At 39.1% G+C, this 19,941-nt stretch overlaps 1 protein-coding gene across 2 annotated transcripts in view; it reads right to left on the reverse strand.

The window, feature by feature from the left end:
* LOC117528460 (linker for activation of T-cells family member 1-like) overlaps positions 1-19,941 on the reverse strand; it is a 46,084-nt gene that overhangs the window by 14,856 nt on the left and 11,287 nt on the right. Inside the window, exons 2-7 of one of the 2 annotated variants that reach the window (XM_034191095.1) lie at positions 18,320-18,429; positions 16,300-16,339; positions 9,570-9,598; positions 9,312-9,369; positions 2,685-2,746; positions 2,367-2,399 (exon numbers count right to left, since the gene is read on the reverse strand). In XM_034191095.1, coding sequence (XP_034046986.1) covers positions 2,367-2,399; positions 2,685-2,746; positions 9,312-9,369; positions 9,570-9,598; positions 16,300-16,339; positions 18,320-18,422 — 325 coding nt within the window. In that variant the 5' untranslated portion in view covers positions 18,423-18,429. Of the gene's footprint in view, positions 1-2,366; positions 2,400-2,684; positions 2,747-9,311; positions 9,373-9,569; positions 9,599-16,299; positions 16,340-18,319; positions 18,430-19,941 lie in introns of both variants that reach the window. The other variant, XM_034191094.1, reaches the window with a different exon arrangement.

The following is a 19,941-nucleotide window of genomic DNA, read 5'->3' on the forward strand; positions in this document are numbered from 1 at the left end:
ACAACTGTATTCTGTTAAGGAATAATGGCTTGTTTTGTGTTTGTGTGTGTAGTTGAGCTTAGCTCCTCTTAATTGCTTCACTCACTGCTGCAAAATATATAGTACACAGGAGCTTCCAGCAGTGGGCAGGGTGCGCAAAGACAGAAATACTGACTCATTGTTTAGGTCTGTGGTTGCCTTTGATGCTACCAGAAGCGATCATGGTGTTAAAACTCAAAATCAGCTTGTTAGTAGCTGTAAGTGTACCGGAAGCAATACTGAAAGTTATCAGTTATCGGTTAGCAGTAGCTTCCGATAAATTTTCAGTTAGCTGATTAGCCACAGAGGTGAACCACAGAACCCCCCAAGAGGTCTTTCCTCCCTGTGGCAATCAGACTGTATAACCCCCCCCCCCCCACAACCTGCAGGATGAATACATAATGAACAAACTTATTCAGTTACTCAGAGTTATGTGCAGTATTCTTGAACATCTTGTGCAAATGTCTAAAAAAAAAACATGGTCACTGTTTACTGTCACTGTTTCAATACGCGAGATAAATAAAGTTGATCTTATTTTTATTAATAAAATGTTAAGATATATCCTAAAATGAAACGAGAGTCACCATAATGAGGCAAGGATACGGAAAATATGCTCTCATTTGAGAGTGTGTGTTAAAAGTCATTTGGACTAGCTGTAAGTGTGGCTAAGACCAAACTATAGAGGGCATTGCAGTAGTCTAAATGAATTCTGATAAAAGCATGAATAGCACATTCAAAACCATCGAAAGATAAAACAGGTTTAACCTGGATAAAAGTCCCACATGGGAGAAACTACATTTAACAACAGAATGTATCTGTTTGTGCAGTTTTAAAATGACTATCTCGGCTGTCGCTATCAGAGTTACCACGGGGTGGGGGTGGAGGTGGGGGGTGGAGTTTATAAACAAGATATAAACACTAAATGTGAGGGAAATTATTTTGCTGCATGGACCGATAATTTCACTTGACGTCGTGAATTAAGATTGTTAAATCTAGAGATAAGCACGTCCAGCACTTAAAATAAGAAATTAACCCTTAAAACAAGATAAATTATCTCACACTTCTAAATCTAAAGTTTTTTTTTTTTATCTTGGTAAGAACCAAATAATTTGCAGTGTATGAAGCCGTTTAGTGGAATGTAAACAAACTGTTGCTAATGTTCAAAATGGAGCTGCGGATTAATTGCAAAGTTTATATAAGTGTGATGTCGTGTCACGACTTGTTTTTGAAGTGATAACTGTGTTAATTTCGATGCATGGCAAAAAATAAATAAATAAATAAATTAAATAAAATAAAATAAAATAAAAATACACACAGCTGGGTTACAACAGCGTCATGGTGAGTTTCACGTGCGCATTCATTGTGACAGTTAACGGGATTAGAATAGTATCGTCCTCCTGTACAGACAGCAGACTCAGCATGCATCTGGATCCTAAATCCAACAAACTCACTCAAACATTACTAGCCAATACTCAGCTGAGGTCCGCTGCCTATTATGCTGATAGAGCCGATAGGTGACAAAGAGCTGATAGGTGACAAATTGAACAAACAAGAAAGGGCAAACACATGGAGCCCATTTCAGTGGTCCCCCTATTTCATGGAGATCAATGACGAATTAGTGGAAAAACGGCAATTAATACAGGGCGACCTTGTCCCTAAGGTCCAAGGTTAAATCCAGTTGGCTCAAGAGAGCTGGAATGACTGATTTGCTATAGGTGTTCAATGCAAATGTAGACAATAAAGAGAAATTTGGTGGTGAGAAGGCAAAATACACCTGAAAAAGTTCTTTTTTTTTTTTATCCATTTGCATGTTTGACCTTGACCCTGATGTTCAAGGTCAAACATGCATTGTGCTAAAGGGAGTCAGCATACATGATTTACAAAAGGTGTTTAATACAAACATAAAATTGAGAATTGATATTTGGAGAGAAAAAGTGGTATGTTGAGGTAAGACAGTGTGTTTCTCTGCCATCATCTTAGTTGACCTAGAAAATCTGGGTCAAGGTCATATGTGCAGATGGCACATTTGTGTCCATTTACAATATGATACAGGTAAGTAATGTCTCAGAAAGGGGCAACAGGGAAATCTCGGGCTCTCAAAATGTGACATGCATGGAGTCACAGAGGCACGCACGGCGTCCTTTTCAACGGTCCCCCTTATTTCATGGCGGGTGACAAAATTGATCTTTCTTAATCAGTCCATTGCAGCCCCCTGTGATGTCTCCGTAACCCTCACCAGGGACCCACTCCACAGTTTAAGACCCGATGACATACATAGATCCACCACATATTTGAAATTTCACAACAAAAACAGAAACATACTTTAATTTTAAGTCAGTATTTCTTACCTTCTGCAGGATTCTCATAACTGGGATTACTTTCTGTAAGAAACAGAAGTAAACAGTGTTGTGTTTTCAAAGACAAAACGACTCGTAACCATGTTTCTTACAGCTGCATTATCAGAAACTGCACAGACTGCTGCATCCCTCACACACATGCAAAGCGTTTTACATTTTTGCAGCAAGTTTTAGCTTTTTATTAACTGCAGTGTTTGTCACCGTGCTGATAACTTCCTGCAAAAATATGAGAATTTCCCAGATTGGGATTGATACATTAAATTATCTAAAGAAGTAGATGGCTGGAGGTTTTATCACGAAATTTCTCACCAGTTTCTGTTGGTGTGAAGGAGTGTGTACGGCGCTGCGGGGGCACATCCACTGATGGCGAACTGAGGAAAAGAAAAAGCAAAACAATCAAGAGTCATCAGGACATGACACCGGTGACACCCGTCACCAAAATCAGCCATACAAAGTGTCGGGGGACCACTCAAGTACATCATTATGCTAAATATGAATGATATTAGCCAACTGGTTATTGAGATATCACGCTAACATTGGTGGCAATGACAATATCTCGAATATGTCACTGTGACCTTGAAATTGACCCCAAGGTCACTGTAATGGACCCTTACGCTAAATATGAATGAGATTGGCCAACCGGTCCTTGAGATATCGCTCTAACAAGCGAAAATGGGCGGCTGGACGGACGGACATGCTGATCGCTACGTCCCTCGTATTCGGGGGTGGGGGGAGGTGGTGTTTGAAATTCTTCACCTTCATATATTTCACATTTGTTTTTATCTTTTTTTTAAAAAAAAACAACTGTTTACAACTTTAATAAAACAACAAACGTGGATTTATTTAAAAGCAAAAATATGATCATGCACAACTACTAAAATCAAAGTTGTTTTTCATCCCAGTAAATTGCTTTGACAGAGAAAATAGCTGCATTACGATCCAAAAACAATTTGTGACAGTGTCATCTTTGCAAGTTTGGGGGAAACAGGATAAGAAATAATGATTATGATTCAACAAACACATTTTTATCCTCCTGCAAAAAGGGCGGAGCTTTGATGTGTTTTTGGAGCAGCTGTGAATCAGTCTGCTAACAAATACGATAGCTGCATCACGTTCAGTGGTGGGCAAAGCTAACCAAAAAGTTAGCTTCGATAACAGTTAATCCGCTAACTGAAAAGTCAGCTTTTATAAAGCTAAACCAATAAACCCCTAAAAAATTTAGTGGAAGTTACAAATAAAAACTAAGCCAATAACTTTCAGTATTGATTTCAGTACACTAACAGCTACTAACAACAAAGAGCCAGCGCTTCTGTGCCAGATTAGCTTTTTCCCAGCAAAAGAGACTTGGTGACTAAGGCAGAGGAGGAAAAATAAAGACAATTTCTCTTTGCACCATAATGATTCACCAGCATAATCACGCAAGTCATCACCATACAGTTTTAACCAAACTAATTCCAGACAAGTTATTTAAAATAACATCACATCTGGGTTTTATGAAGTGAACATATCAGCTGCATGTTTTAGTTTTAAAGTACTACACTAATTTCAAAGGTTTTAGTGTTTGGACCACACATGCTGCAGTGCATTATGGGTAATGTTTCACGACAGGACAAATGCATTGAGACGCTCTGATGTGGCTGCACACGGACAACAGCATTAAACTCTTTGTATATTGTGCCTAAAACGCTCGTGAATATATTCTCTGGGTTTATAGATGTTGTTACTGTGTTTGTTTTACGCCACAAGTTGAGGTTGTGTGAGCTGTGATCGCTTCCTGTTCATGTCATTCTGGGGGAAAGTGAAGTTTGCTCTTTAATGTCCTGCTTATTGTCCTTTGCAACACTGTTTGTCTTCTTTGTTCCAGAGCAATAATTAGCGGTTAGCAGATTAGCGGAACTGTACCCAACACTCGTCACGTTTAATCAATTCAATCAATCAATCAATAAATTTTTTTTTTATATAGCGCCAAATCACAACAAACAGTTGCCCCAAGGCGCTTTATATTGTAAGGCAAGGCCATACAATAATGATGTAAAACCCCAACGGTCAAAACGACCCCCTGTGAGCAAGCACTTGGCTACAGTGGGAAGGAAAAACTCCCTTTTAACAGGAAGAAACCTCCAGCAGAACCAGGCTCAGGGAGGGGCAGTCTTCTGCTGGGACTGGTTGGGGCTGAGGGAGAGAACCAGGAAAAAGACATGCTGTGGAGGGGAGCAGAGATCGATCACTAATGATTAAATGCAGAGTGGTGCATACAGAGCAAAAAGAGAAAGAAACAGTGCATCATGGGAACCCCCCAGCAGTCTACGTCTATAGCAGCATAACTAAGGGATGGTTCAGGGTCACCTGATCCAGCCCTAACTATAAGCTTTAGCAAAAAGGAAAGTTTTAAGCCTAATCTTAAAAGTAGAGAGGGTGTCTGTCTCCCTGATCTGAATTGGGAGCTGGTTCCACAGGAGAGGAGCCTGAAAGCTGAAGGCTCTGCCTCCCATTCTACTCTTACAAACCCTAGGAACTACAAGTAAGCCTGCAGTCTGAGAGCGAAGCGCTCTATTGGGGTGATATGGTACTACGAGGTCCCTAAGATAAGAAGGGACCTGATTATTCAAAACCTTATAAGTAAGAAGAAGAATTTTAAATTCTATTCTAGAATTAACAGGAAGCCAATGAAGAGAGGCCAATATGGGTGAGATATGCTCTCTCCTTCTAGTCCCCGTCAGCACTCTAGCTGCAGCATTTTGAATTAACTGAAGGCTTTTTAGGGAACTTTTAGGACAACCTGATAATAATGAATTACAATAGTCCAGCCTAGAGGAAATAAATGCATGAATTAGTTTTTCAGCATCACTCTGAGACAAGACCTTTCTGATTTTAGAGATATTGCGTAAATGCAAAAAAGCAGTCCTACATATTTGTTTAATATGCGCTTTGAATGACATATCCTGATCAAAAATTACTCCAAGATTTCTCACAGTATTACTAGAGGTCAGGGTAATGCCATCCAGAGTAAGAATCTGGTTAGACACCATGTTTCTAAGATTTGTGGGGCCAAGTACAATAACTTCAGTTTTATCTGAGTTTAAAAGCAGGAAATTAGAGGTCATCCATGTCTTTATGTCTGTAAGACAATCCTGCAGTTTAGCTAATTGGTGTGTGTCGTCTGGCTTCATGGATAGATAAAGCTGGGTATCATCTGCGTAACAATGAAAATTTAAGCAATACCGTCTAATAATACTGCCTAAGGGAAGCATATATAAAGTGAATAAAATTGGTCCTAGCACAGAACCTTGTGGAACTCCATAATTAACTTTAGTCTGTGAAGAAGATTCCCCATTTACATGAACAAATTGTAATCTATTAGACAAATATGATTCAAACCACCGCAGCGCAGTGCCTTTAATACCTATGGCATGCTCTAATCTCTGTAATAAAATTTTATGGTCAACAGTATCAAAAGCAGCACTGAGGTCTAACAGAACAAGCACAGAGATGAGTCCACTGTCCGAGGCCATAAGAAGATCATTTGTAACCTTCACTAATGCTGTTTCTGTACTATGATGAATTCTAAAACCTGACTGAAACTCTTCAAATAGACCATTCCTCTGCAGATGATCAGTTAGCTGTTTTACAACTACCCTTTCAAGAATTTTTGAGAGAAAAGGAAGGTTGGAGATTGGCCTATAATTAGCTAAGATAGCTGGGTCAAGTGATGGCTTTTTAAGTAATGGTTTAATTACTGCCACCTTAAAAGCCTGTGGTACATAGCCAACTAACAAAGATAGATTGATCATATTTAAGATCGAAGCATTAAATAATGGTAGGGCTTCCTTGAGCAGCCTGGTAGGAATGGGGTCTAATAAACATGTTGATGGTTTGGATGAAGTAACTAATGAAAATAACTCAGACAGAACAATCTGAGAGAAAGAGTCTAACCAAATACCGGCATCACTGAAAGCAGCCAAAGATAACGATACGTCTTTGGGATGGTTATGAGTAATTTTTTCTCTAATAGTTAAAATTTTGTTAGCAAAGAAAGTCATGAACTCATTACTAGTTAAAGTTAATGGAATACTCAGCTCAATAGAGCTCTGACTCTTTGTCAGCCTGGCTACAGTGCTGAAAAGAAACCTGGGGTTGTTCTTATTTTCTTCAATTAGTGATGAGTAGAAAGATGTCCTAGCTTTACGGAGGGCTTTTTTATAGAGCAACAGACTCTTTTTCCAGGCTAAGTGAAGATCTTCTAAATTAGTGAGACGCCATTTCCTCTCCAACTTACGGGTTATCTGCTTTAACCTACGAGTTTGAGAGTTATACCATGGAGTCAGACACTTCTGATTTAAAGCTCTCTTTTTCAGAGGAGCTACAGCATCCAAAGCTGTCTTCAATGAGGATGTAAAACTATTGACGAGATACTCTATCTCCCTTACAGAGTTTAGGTAGCTATTCTGCACTGTGTTGTTATATGGCATTAGAGAACATAAAGAAGGAATCATATCCTTAAACCTAGTTACAGCGCTTTCTGAAAGACTTCTAGTGTAATGAAACTTATTCCCTACTGCTGGGTAGTCCATCAGAGTAAATGTAAATGTTATTAAAAAATGATCAGACAGAAGGGAGTTTTCAGGGAATACTGTTAAGTCTTCTATTTCCATACCATAAGTCAGAACAAGATCTAAGATATGAATAAAGTGGTGGGTGGACTCATTTACTTTTTGAGCAAAGCCGATAGAGTCTAATAATAGATTAAATGCAGTGTTGAGGCTGTCATTCTCAGCATCTGTGTGGATGTTAAAATCGCCCACTATAATTATCTTATCTGAGCTAAGCACTAAGTCAGACAAAAGGTCTGAAAATTCACAGAGAAACTCACAGTAACGACCAGGTGGACGATAGATAATAACAAATAAAACTGGTTTTTGGGACTTCCAATTTGGATGGACAAGACTAAGAGACAAGCTTTCAAATGAATTAAAGCTCTGTCTGGGTTTTTGATTAATTAATAAGCTGGAATGGAAGATTGCTGCTAATCCACCGCCCCGGCCCGTGCTACGAGCATTCTGACAGTTAGTGTGACTCGGGGGTGTTGACTCATTTAAACTAACATATTCATCCTGCTGTAACCAGGTTTCTGTTAGGCAGAATAAATCAATATGTTGATCAATTATTATATCATTTACCAACAGGGACTTAGAAGAGAGAGACCTAATGTTTAATAGACCACATTTAACTGTTTTAGTCTGTGGTGCAGTTGAAGGTGCTATATTATTTTTTCTTTTTGAATTTTTATGCTTAAATAGATTTTTGCTGGTTATTGGTAGTCTGGGAGCAGGCACCGTCTCTACGGGGATGGGGTAATGAGGGGATGGGGTAATGAGGGGATGGCAGGGGGAGAGAAGCTGCAGAGAGGTGTGTAAGACTACAACTCTGCTTCCTGGTCCCAACCCTGGATAGTCACGGTTTGGAGGATTTAAGAAAATTAGCCAGATTTCTAGAAATGAGAGCTGCTCCATCCAAAGTGGGATGGATGCCGTCTCTCCTAACAAGACCAGGTTTTCCCCAGAAGCTTTGCCAATTATCTATGAAGCCCACCTCATTTTTTGGACACCACTCAGACAGCCAGCAATTCAAGGAGAACATGCGGCTAAACATGTCACTCCCGGTCTGATTGGGGAGGGGCCCAGAGAAAACTACAGAGTCCGACATTGTTTTTGCAAAGTTACACACCGATTTAATGTTAATTTTAGTGACCTCCGATTGGCGTAACCGGGTGTCATTACTGCCGACGTGAATTACAATCTTACCAAATTTACGCTTAGCCTTAACCAGCAGTTTCAAATTTCCTTCAATGTCGCCTGCTCTGGCCCCCGGAAGACAATTGACTATGGTTGCTGGTGTCGCTAACTTCACATTTCTCAAAACAGAGTCGCCAATAACCAGAGTTTGATCCTCGGCGGGTGTGTCGTCGAGTGGGGAAAAACGGTTAGAGATGTGAACGGGTTGGCGGTGTACACGGGGCTTCTGTTTAGGGCTACGCTTCCTCCTCACAGTCACCCAGTCGGCCTGCTTTCCCGGCTGCTCGGGATCTGCCAGGGGGGAACTAACGGCGGCTAAGCTACCTTGGTCCGCACCGACTACAGGGGCCTGGCTAGCTGTAGAATTTTCCACGGTGCGGAGCCGAGTCTCCAATTCGCCCAGCCTGGCCTCCAAAGCTACGAATAAGCTACACTTATTACAAGTACCATTACTGCTAAAGGAGGCCGAGGAATAACTAAACATTTCACACCCAGAGCAGAAAAGTGCGGGAGAGACAGGAGAAGCCGCCATGCTAAATCGGCTAAGAGCTAGTAGCTACGCTAAGCTAGCGGATTCCTAAAAACACGCAAAGTGAATAATGTGTAAATAATTTAGAGGTGATTCAGCAGAAGGAATGCTTTAGTTAAGGCACGTAAAGATTACACTGGGAAACAAATCGTAATCTAGATAACTAGATCAATCTAACTGCGCAGATTAAACAGCTAACAGATACAGAAAAACACCGCTGTGCTCCGGAACAGGAAGTGATACAATACCGCAGTGAGAGCCAACCACCAGTAGAGGCAAGCAAGAGCAAGAGCTATTTAATAAAGAAATTGCATTCATACAGTCCTTTTTAATCCAAAACCCTTTACAATGATACCTCACATTCACACGTCAGCGTGTTGCCATCTGAACTGCACACCTGGAGAAACGTGGGGATGAAGGTCCTTCCAAAATGGACCTTAATGATTATCTGGTCTGACAGCGAATCTCTCTGAGCTCGAGTCCTTCACTTTAGTCTCTTACAGACCATCACCTTTGGGTGTAGGCCTCAGAGCTCAGCAGCACCAACACGCTTTACGATCAAACATCTGCACAAATCCACAGCGTGATTACGTTTGTGTTATGAAGCCGACTCACTAAGGTAACAGCAAGTTGGACAAAGCATGAGTGGAGTTCACGTCTGGGAACGGGGGAGCTGCTGCAAAATACACACACACACACACACACACACACACACACACACACACACACACACACACACACACACACACACACACACACTGAGTAAGACCCTTAAAACAGCACGCTGCAGTAATATGACAGACACAACACATCAGACCATGAGAGATTAGTACAGGCAGTTAACAGAAAGGTGAAGACCTTTTGTGGACTTACATGGATGAATGAGGCGGAATTCTGTCGATCTGCAAGAGAAACAAACGTTTTAACGTTAATGATCACCCCCCCCCCCCAAAAAAAACCTCATATGCACATCAAAATAAAAATAAACTAGAGCACCGCGCTCATACAGTGCAAACCTCCACCAACACTAATTTCCAGTTCCACAAATTTTTACCTTGGAAAAAGTTTTTTGAGGTCAAAGTGCTGTTAGAAGTGGCTTTTCATAAGCTAAATTAGATGTGATCAATTGTCAGGAGTATGTATTTAGTTCATGCACTTGAATCAAAGTTTTTTGTGGTGTTGTCAGGGTTTTTTTTCCCCCTCAATTTTTTCAGTTTCTGAATTCTTTTTCAGATAATTTTCACAGAACATTGGTTATCTTTGCTATGCACAGTTTGTCTTTGGTTTTTGGAACTTGTTTTCCAACTGATAACTGGAAGACAAACAGGCATAAAATTATCCATGACAGAAAAATGAGAGTGATTGAGGCATTTTTGATTGAGATATAATGTAAAATGTGCACCAAATAGGCTTTTCAATATTAAATTCAAATGTCCCTCTCCAGGAACCATCACCTTATCGTGGTGGAGAGGTTTGTGTGCTGCTATGAACCTGAGAGCTGTGTTGTCTGGAGCCTTTGTGCTCCTGGTAGAGTGTCCAATGGGAAACTGGTCTCAGGCGAGAGGCCAGACTAAGAATGGTTCACAAGCCACCATGAAAAAACGAGGTAGAGGAAACGTGACCCGGCCTGGAGGAAGCCCGGGGCCCCCGTCTGGAGCTAGGCCCGGATGTAGGGCCCGTCAGCGAGTGCCTGGTGGCTGGGCTTGCCACGGAGCCCAGTCGAGCACAGCCCGAAAAGGCAACGTGGGCCTTTCATCTCCACCCTGTGGGCTCACCACTTGCAAGGGGAACCGCTGGTGTCGGGTACGCTATCCCATGGGTGGCAGTGAAAGTCGAGTGCCTCGACGGACCAAACCTGTGTGGCAGGGGCTAACTCTGGGGGTGTGGAGTGTCACCTCACTGTGGGGGAAGGAGGTTGTGGAGAGATTGTCTTGGATGAGATGCCTCTTCAACACTGCGTTGAGGTCTGGGACAGTGCCTAAGGACTGGCAACCTGGGGTGGTGGTCCACATATTTTAAAAAAGGGGACCAGAGAGTGTGTGCCCATTACAGGGGAATCACACTATTCAGCCTCCCTGGTAAAGTCTACTCCAGGGTGCTGGAAAGGAGGGTATGACCGATATTTGAACCTCTGATTGAAGAGGAACAATGCGGGTTCCGTCCTGGTCACGGAACAACCGACCAGCTCGTCACTTTCACAAGTATCCTGGAAGGTGCCTGGGAGTATGCCCATCCAGTCTACATGCGTTTTGTGGATTTGGAAAAGGCGCAGGATTGGGTACCCCTGGAGATACTGTGGGAGGTGCTGCGGGAGTATGGCATGAGGGGAATGAGTGAATGAATTCAAATGTCCACAAAATCCATAATTCAACTGAGATCCGGATCAAACTTTGTCATGTGATAGTGAGTGCCAGTCTGCACCTCACTTTCAAATATGAAAGTGATTGGGACATGTTGATTAAGATAGAATGTAAAATATACATTAATTGAGGTTTTCAATGTTAAATTTAAATGCCTGGATCAGATCTGGATAAATCTTTGTCAGTCGATAAAGGATACTATCCTACATAATGTCAAATATGAAAGACATTTTATCTTTTTCGACAGCTATTAATTTTTGAAAATTCGTTCAATGTTAAAGATAGGGATTTTCCTGACTTTGACCTATATCCTTGAAAACTGAATCACTTCTTTCCTATCAGGATACAAATCTTCAATAAAAAATTCATAACGATTTATGAAAAATTGTGGGCTCCAGGCTGTTCACAAATAGACAAACAAACAGGGGCGAAAACAACCTCCTCCAACTTTGTTGGCAGAGGTAAAAACATTAACAACAGTAAAACAAAAAATGTTAAATAAATAACAGAAAAAGTAAAAAAGAAATTAAAAAAACATAATAAAGTTAAACAAAAAACAGCCAAAGGAAAACTGTTACAAAAACAGTTAAAGAAAAACCAACAAAAAGTAAAAAGACAAAGACAAATAACAGTTCAAGAAAAAGCCCAAGAAAAACAGTTCAAGACTAAAATGTAACAATTAAAGAAAAAGCATTAAGTAAAAAAAAAGTTCTTAAAAAAGGTAAAGACAAATAAAGAGAAAAATTTCAAGCAGAAAAATGTTAAAGTGGAAAAATGTTTGAGGGAAAGAAAAACAGACAAAAACAGTTAAAATAAAATAGGAAAAATGTTGTGATGCAATAAATCAAATCAAATCAAATCAATTTTATTTATATAGCGCCAAATCACAACAGTCGCCCCAAGGCCCTTTATATTGTAAGGCAAAAGCCATACAATAATTACAGAAAAACCCCAACGGTCAAAACGACCCCCTATGAGCAAGCACTTGGCGACAGTGGCAAAGAAAAACTCCCTTTTAACAGGAAGAAACCTCCAGCAGAACCAGACTCAGGAAGGGGCAGTCTTCTGCTGGGACTGGTTGGGGCTGAGGGGAGAGAATCAGGAAAAGACATGCTGTGGAAGAGAGCAGAGATCAATCACTAATGATTAAATGCAGAGTGGTGCATACAGAGCAAAAAGAGGTGAATAAAAAGAAACACTCAGTGCATCATGGGAATCCCCCAGCAGTCTAAGTCTATAGCAGCATAACTAAGGGATGGTTCAGGGTCACCTGATCCAGCCCTAACTATAAGCTTTTTCAAAAAGGAAAGTTTTAAGCTTAATCTTAAAAGTAGAGAGGGTGTCTGTCTCCCTGATCTGAATTGGGAGGTGGTTCCACAGGAGAGGAGCCTGAAAGCTGAAGGCTCTGCCTCCCATTCTACTCTTACAAACCCTAGGAACTACAAGTAAGCCTGCAGTCTGAGAGCGAAGCACTCAATTGGGGTGATATGGTACTATGAGGTCCCTAAGATAAGATGGGACCTGATTATTCAAAACCTTATTAAGTAAGAAGAAGAATTTTAAATTCTATTCTGGAATTAACAGGGAGCCAATGAAGAGAAGCCAATATGGGTGAAATATGCTCTCTCCTTCTAGTCCCTGTCAGTACTCTAGCTGCAGCATTTTGAATTAACTGAAGGCTTTTCAGGGAACTTTTAGGACAACCTGATAATAATGAATTACAATAGTCCAGCCTAGAGGAAATAAATGCATGAATTAGTTTTTCAGCATCACTCTGAGACAAGACCTTTCTAATTTTAGAGATATTGCGCAAATGCAAAAAAGCAGTCCTACATATTTGCTTAATATGCACATTGAAGGACATATCCTGATCAAAAATGACTCCAAGATTTCTCACAGTATTACTGGAGGTCAGGGTAATGCCATCCAGAGTAAGAATCTGGTTAGACACCATGTTTCTAAGATTTGTGGGGCCAAGTACAATAACTTCAGTTTTATCTGAATTTAAAAGCAGGAAATTAGAGGTCATCCATGTCTTTATGTCTGAAAGACATTCCTGCAGTTTAACTAATTGGTGTGTGTCCTCTGGCTTCATGGATAGATAAAGCTGGGTATCATCTGCGTAACAATGAAAATTTAAGCAATGCTTTCTAATAATACTGCCTAAGGGAAGCATGTATAAAGTGAATAAAATTGGTCCTAGCACAGAACCTTGTGGAACTCCATAATTAACCTTAGTCCGTGAAGAAGACTCCCCATTTACATGAACAAATTGTAATCTATTAGATAAATATGACTCAAACCACTGCAGCGCAGTGCCTTTAATACCTATGGCATGCTCTAATCTCTGTAATAAAATTTTATGGTCAACAGTATCAAAAGCTGCACTGAGGTCTAACAGGACGAGCACAGAGATGAGTCCACTGTCTGAGGCCATAAGAAGATCATTTGTAACCTTCACTAATGCTGTTTCTGTACTATGATGAATTCTGAAACCTGACTGAAACTCTTCAAATAGACCATTCCTCTGCAGATGATCAGTTAGCTGTTTTACAACTACCCTTTCAAGAATTTTTGAGAGAAAAGGAAGGTTGGAGATTGGCCTATAATTAGCTAAGATACCTGGGTCAAGTGATGGCTTTTTATGTAATGGTTTAATTACTGCCACCTTAAAAGCCTGTGGTACATAGCCAACTAATAAAGATAGATTGATCATATTTAAGATCGAAGCATTAATTAATGGTAGGGCTTCCTTGAGCAGCCTGGTAGGAATGGGGTCTAATAGACATGTTGATGGTTTGGAGGAAGTGACTAATGAAAGTAACTCAGACAGAACAATCAGAGAGAAAGAATCTAACCAAATACCAGCATTACTGAAAGCAGTCGAACATAAAGATATGTTTTTGGGATGGTTATGAATAATTTTTTCTGTAATAGTTAAAATTTTATTTGTAAAGAAAGTCATGAAGTCATTACTAGTTAAAGTTAAAAGGAATACTCGGCTCAATAGAGCTCTGACTCTTTGTCAGCCTGGCTACAGTGCTGAAAAGAAACCTGGGGTTGTTCTTATTTTCTTCAATTAGTGATGAATAGTAAGATGTCCTAGCTTTACGGAGGGCTTTTTTCTAGAGCAACAGACTCTTTTTCCAGGCTAAATGAAGATCTTCTAAATTAGTGAGATGCCATTTCCTCTCCAACTTACGGGTTATCTGCTTTAAGCTGCGAGTTTGTGGGTTATACCACGGAGTCAGGCACTTCTGATTTAAAGCTCTCTTTTTCAGAGGAGCTACAGCATCCAAAGTTGTACTCAATGAGGATGTAAAACTATTGACGAGATACTCTATCTCACTCACAGAGTTTAGGTAGCTACTCTGCACTGTGTTGGTATATGGCATTGAAGAACAACAAAGAAGGAATCATATCCTTAAACCTAGTTACAGCACTTTCAGAAAGAGTTCTACTGTAATGAAACTTATTCCCCACTGCTGGGTAGTCTATTAAAGTAAATGTAAATGTTATTAAGAAATGATTAGACAAAAAGGGGTTTTCAGGGAATACTGTTAAGTCTTCAATTTCTATCTATAGATCTAAAGTGTGGCTAAGGTGGTGGGTGGACTCATTTACATTTTGAGCAAAGCCAACTGAATCTAACAATAGATTAAATGCAGTGTTGAGGCTGTCATTCTCAGCATCTGTGTGAATGTTAAAATCGCCCACTATAATTATCTTATCTGAGCTAAGCACTAAGTCAGACAAAAGGTCTGAAAATTCACAGAGAAACTCACAGTAACGACCAGGTGGACGATAGATAATAACAAATAAAACTGGTTTTTGGGACTTCCAATTTGGATGGACAAGACTAAGAGACAAGCTTTCAAATGAATTAAAGCTCTGTCTGGGTTTTTGATTAATTAATAAGCTGGAGTGGAAGATTGCTGCTAATCCTCCACCTCGGCCCGTGCTACGAGCATTCTGGCAGTTAGTGTGACTCGGGGGTGTTGACTCATTTAAACTAACATATTCATCCTGCTGTAACCAGGTTTCTGTAAGACAGAATAAATCAATATGTTGATCAATTATTATATCATTTACTAACAGGGACTTAGAAGAGAGAGATCTAATGTTTAATAGACCACATTTAACTGTTTTAGTCTGTGGTGCAGTTGAAGGTGCTATATTATTTTTTCTTTTTGAATTTTTATGCTTAAATAGATTTTTGCTGGTTATTGGTAAATCAAAAAATAAACTACCATTCAAAGATTAATCCTACAATTATTTATTATACAGCTAACTGTTTAGTTCATAAAATCACAGTAAAACAAAATCAAATTATAATTTCAAAGCTGACAACCTCAAATTTATAATAGTGATTACAAAAAATGGCATTTGTGATGACTGTGAAATGAATGTTTGTTTGTACCTGAACTTTGCATATTAGACAAAACAAATAAATTAAACCAATTAAAGCATTAATTAGATCAGACAGATCAGATTCCATTATCTCAAGATACCAGAGCTCATTTTCTTGTAATGGGTTTATTTATGGCAGCACAGTGGCTTAGTGGTTAGCACTGTTGCCTCACGGTGAGAAGGTCATGGGATCAATTCCCACCTGTGGCCTTTCTGTGTGGAGTTTGCATGTTCTCCCTGTGTTTGTGTGGGTTCCCTCCGGGTGCTCCGGTTTCCTCCCACATCCAAAGACAGACTGGCGTCCTGTCCAGAGCGTACCCCGCCTCATGCCCTATGACTGCTGGGACAGGCTCCAGCTTTATCCTGATGTTGGATTAGCAGTTGAAGATGAATGTGAGTTAATTTAGCTCATCTTGAGAAAATGTCAGTCAGTCTCTGTCAGCGAAGGCAAAAGTGAAGCAGTTTCAAAAAATTACAATACACAACACATACACATATACAAATACAGACATTACAATTGCACACCAGTTTCATAAGAGCACTTTGTCCAATCAGTTTTTCATTTTTTTTGAAAACGAAGCATGAATTTCAACACTAGATTTCACTGTGGAGAAATACTGCATATGTTACAAAACATCTAATACTAATGTTTTATTATTGCCATCAATGGTCAGATTTTCTCAAGATAATGAGTAAAAATTATCCATTATCATGAGAAAACAAACTTTGTTGTCTCAAGGTCAAGATAATGGCATTAAACAAACATTTCAAGTGTTGCCACTCTGAGTTTCCGCACAAATGAATAATAACTTTCAATGAAATGAAGGACTTACGGCATGTATTCATCTGAAGCGTTCGTTTGACTGATGGAGGCTGAAACAGAAAATATTTTAATAGTTACACAACATGTTTATACACATACACACTAACTTTTAATTCTAAAGTCCCACTTAAATGATCAGAAATTATTCATAATTTATTGATCCACGATCAATCCACCTAATTAATACACAACTGTAAGTGTTTGACTGACAGACACTTTAAACAAGGGTCAGTGTTACAGCCAAAGACGAGTATGACGTGTGATTTTAGCGCCACTAGCTAAGTGCTAATGTAAGGTAAGTTCTTTTGGCTTCCCCCCTTTTTAACTTGGGGTTGCCACAGCAGAGCACATAAGGATCTGTTGGTACGCTGGATGCCCATCCTAACGCAACTCAACACTACATGGCGAATGGCCGGTCATGAACTGGGAACCTTCTGTTCTGGAAACAAGCGCACTAACCGCAGGGCCACCACAGGAGGGTCCACTAGTCCTAACCTCTTTATATTATTTGATGGCATTAGACATATTTGTGTGTTCAATTAAGGTTTTCTTTATTTGTTTTTTGTACATGTTTTGGCATTAAGGTAGTTATTTTACTTAGGATTGTATTTTTTTTAGTTTTCATTCTTATCCTCACTTTCCTTTGTTCTCTGTTGGTATGTGCAGGTTGAACTGGATTTAACCAGTTTCTACCATTTAAGACAAAGAGAGTTAGGGTACAATTATAAATCATATGTCTCCCGTTACTGCACGGGTCTCAGGCAGGGGGCTGGACCTCACTTTAATGCTCACGGTGGAAAATAAGAGAAGGATTTTTTCGAAATAAGGTCTGCCTCTGTCATGCATATGTAATCCTGTATAAAAACTGTTTGTGTCCATTTTTCAAGGTTCTGTAAAGGCGGATCTCGTTTGTGAGAGAAGTTCCTACAGACAGCAGGCCTGGTATTTTTGCTATGACTTTTATTAAATTTAAAAGTGCTGAATAGTTTGAGTTTGTACTTTGTACTTTGTGAGGGGCAGTATTACAGAAAGAACCGGGCGAAGAAATAACAATGGTGTATATTACAACCCCAAACTGATTTAAAAGTTCACAAATAAATGTACTACTTTCAAAAAGCTGACAAACCAGATCCAGTTTTGTTCAATTTACAAAAATCAAACATATGATTCTGTTGACATACACCATTAATCACCTTTAATTGTACTGTTGTCTATAAATCTGTTGAATTAAAAATCAACAAATAATGGTAATTCACCATAATTAAATCTTTGTTTGTTTTGTAATTGTCACACTTTTGTAACATTACTTAACCTACTTTAGTGCAACATATAGCCTACCATAAATGTAAAAACAAGTTCAGCATGCTCTCGGTAATACTACGACTAGGACTAGTGAACCCTAGGACTAGTGGGAAGTTCCCGGCTACCACAGTGCCCCGCCACATAGCTACTTATACTAAATGTAATTACAGTATACTATTCACTTAATTTGGATGATTGTGACATTTTTATTTTTAGTTGCTAAAACTTTTATTTGTTCAGGTCTCACACACATTTGGTTAATTTAAAAGCAAAATTTTAAGTATGCCAATTATGATGCTAGCATTACCTGCTTAATGCAGCAATGCTAAACTTAGCTTTACTATGCTAACGACATTTGAATAGCAATATTAATTTGACACCATATTTTCTGCAATTTTAAAGTGAGCTGCAATTTCATAGTGTTCATTTTTATTTATTTTTAGTGTTGCGACACTTTTACTGCATTTTCTGGAGTAAAAGCCGCGTTTAAATTTTTTACTAGTTTGAGAGGCCTTGTGACACAGCCTGATGTGATTTATATACTTCTTTTTCAACAATGTCTCTCTTAAAGAGACATTGTTGGACAAGTGTGATTTATACCCTGGATAATAGGGTAATTAATCCCTGCAATCGTGTTTGAGTATTTTATCTTAAATTGTGACTGAGCTCGACCCTCCTCAAACCACATGACATTCAGGTGTGCAGAATGAAGCATGAGATAATCTCACCCAGCGGGCCGCTGTTGCTGCAGTCCAGACAGATGGCGAGCAGGACGACGATGCAGGCCAAGACGGCAACCGCAAAGACCCAGGTGAACCCGGAGACGTCCATGGATTATCTGAGGATGACACGTGGACGTCAGTCAGCATTTACTGGGACTGGAAAAACAAATGTAATCAACAAAATAAAAACTTTACTTAAATCTGACAGTAAACTATTATTGTTATTTCAAGCAAGTATTTTGAGTCAATTTTAGTATTGTTATTTTACTTTTGCGTTTTTATTTGTAGTCAAATATTGTAATTTTGTTATGTTTTAATCTTTTAAAGTTTGTAAGTGCTTTGAGATTGTTATATTTTTGGCACTAAATAAATAAACTGTTAAATTCAGCGAGGTTAGAGCAGCACAATTCAAAATCAATCTGGCTCAACTTTTAGTTCAAGTGAAGTGAAATGATAATCTGAGACATTTCCTGTTTCTACAATGTTTGATTTCCACAGAACTTCAGTAAATAAAATTTACAGAACAGATGTGAGATAATGAAAGTGTGCCATAGAAATTAAGTAGAAAATTTAAGTAATGCGTCGAGACAGAGAGCTTTATTTTATTTTGACATCTGGAATTCAGTGGCTGAAAATTTCAAAAAGACAAGAACGGTGCTCAGGTGTCTGACTTTTATCCCTGTCACAGCGTTGTGATGTCATACAGGCAAGAGATGGTCATGAAAGGAAAGTTGTGCAAAACAAATTTCAAAACTCATTTTTAAGTGTGTGATCTTACTGTGCACACAGACACACAAAGATGTGTCTGTGTCTTACTGTATTTTAGTTTTAAGAAAAAAAAGTTGAAACTGAAAGGTCAGAGATTTACAACTAAACTAAACAGAAATGATCAGAAGGTGGTCAGATAAAATGAGTTCAACTGTCTTTAATCTGACTTCAAAGGACTTTTAGAAGGAAAGTCTCCTCCAGCTTTCAACAGCACTGATTTAAAAAAGAAAAAGAAAAAAAAAAAAAGAAAAATGCTTTCCACATGCGTTGCAATTGTAACTGCTGAAAAACATCATGAAACTAATGGTTTATTTGACTGAAAAGTGTTTGTTTCCCTCTAACCTTGTGAGGTTGGCTCCTGCAAGAGGTGTGGCTTTAAGTGGTGTGTGTGTGTACATATATATATAGTTTTCATGACAATTTAAGACATTTTTATAATAACACCATGGTTCTAGCTAGGACCATTTTAGTGGCGGGTAAATTATGTGATCGCAGCTCAGAGACCTGCGGCCGCCTTATACCATTAAAACATTATTGGCAAGCCCTATTTTAACTAATTTTGAGTGGTTTTAGATGCACTGAAAGCAAGAATAACAAACAAAAATGATATTTATTTTGTAATATTTGTAAGATCAAAGTTCTTTTTGCATGTTTCTGTTAATGTCAATAAGTTAATAAAATAAATAACGTTGAAAAGATTAAAAACGCATTAATATTTGATGGCCATAGCATTCGCTGTCTTCTTCAAATATCACACAGTGATCACACAGCTTTACTCCAGTGAAGTAGGCAGTTTTTCTGTCATCCTGACAGTTGGGGGGGGGGGGGGGGGGTTTCAACATTTTTTGAGTGGGATTGTG

The sequence above is a fragment of the Thalassophryne amazonica genome, chromosome 16 (assembly GCF_902500255.1).
Source record: "Thalassophryne amazonica chromosome 16, fThaAma1.1, whole genome shotgun sequence".
NCBI classification, from domain to species: Eukaryota; Metazoa; Chordata; class Actinopteri; order Batrachoidiformes; family Batrachoididae; genus Thalassophryne; species Thalassophryne amazonica.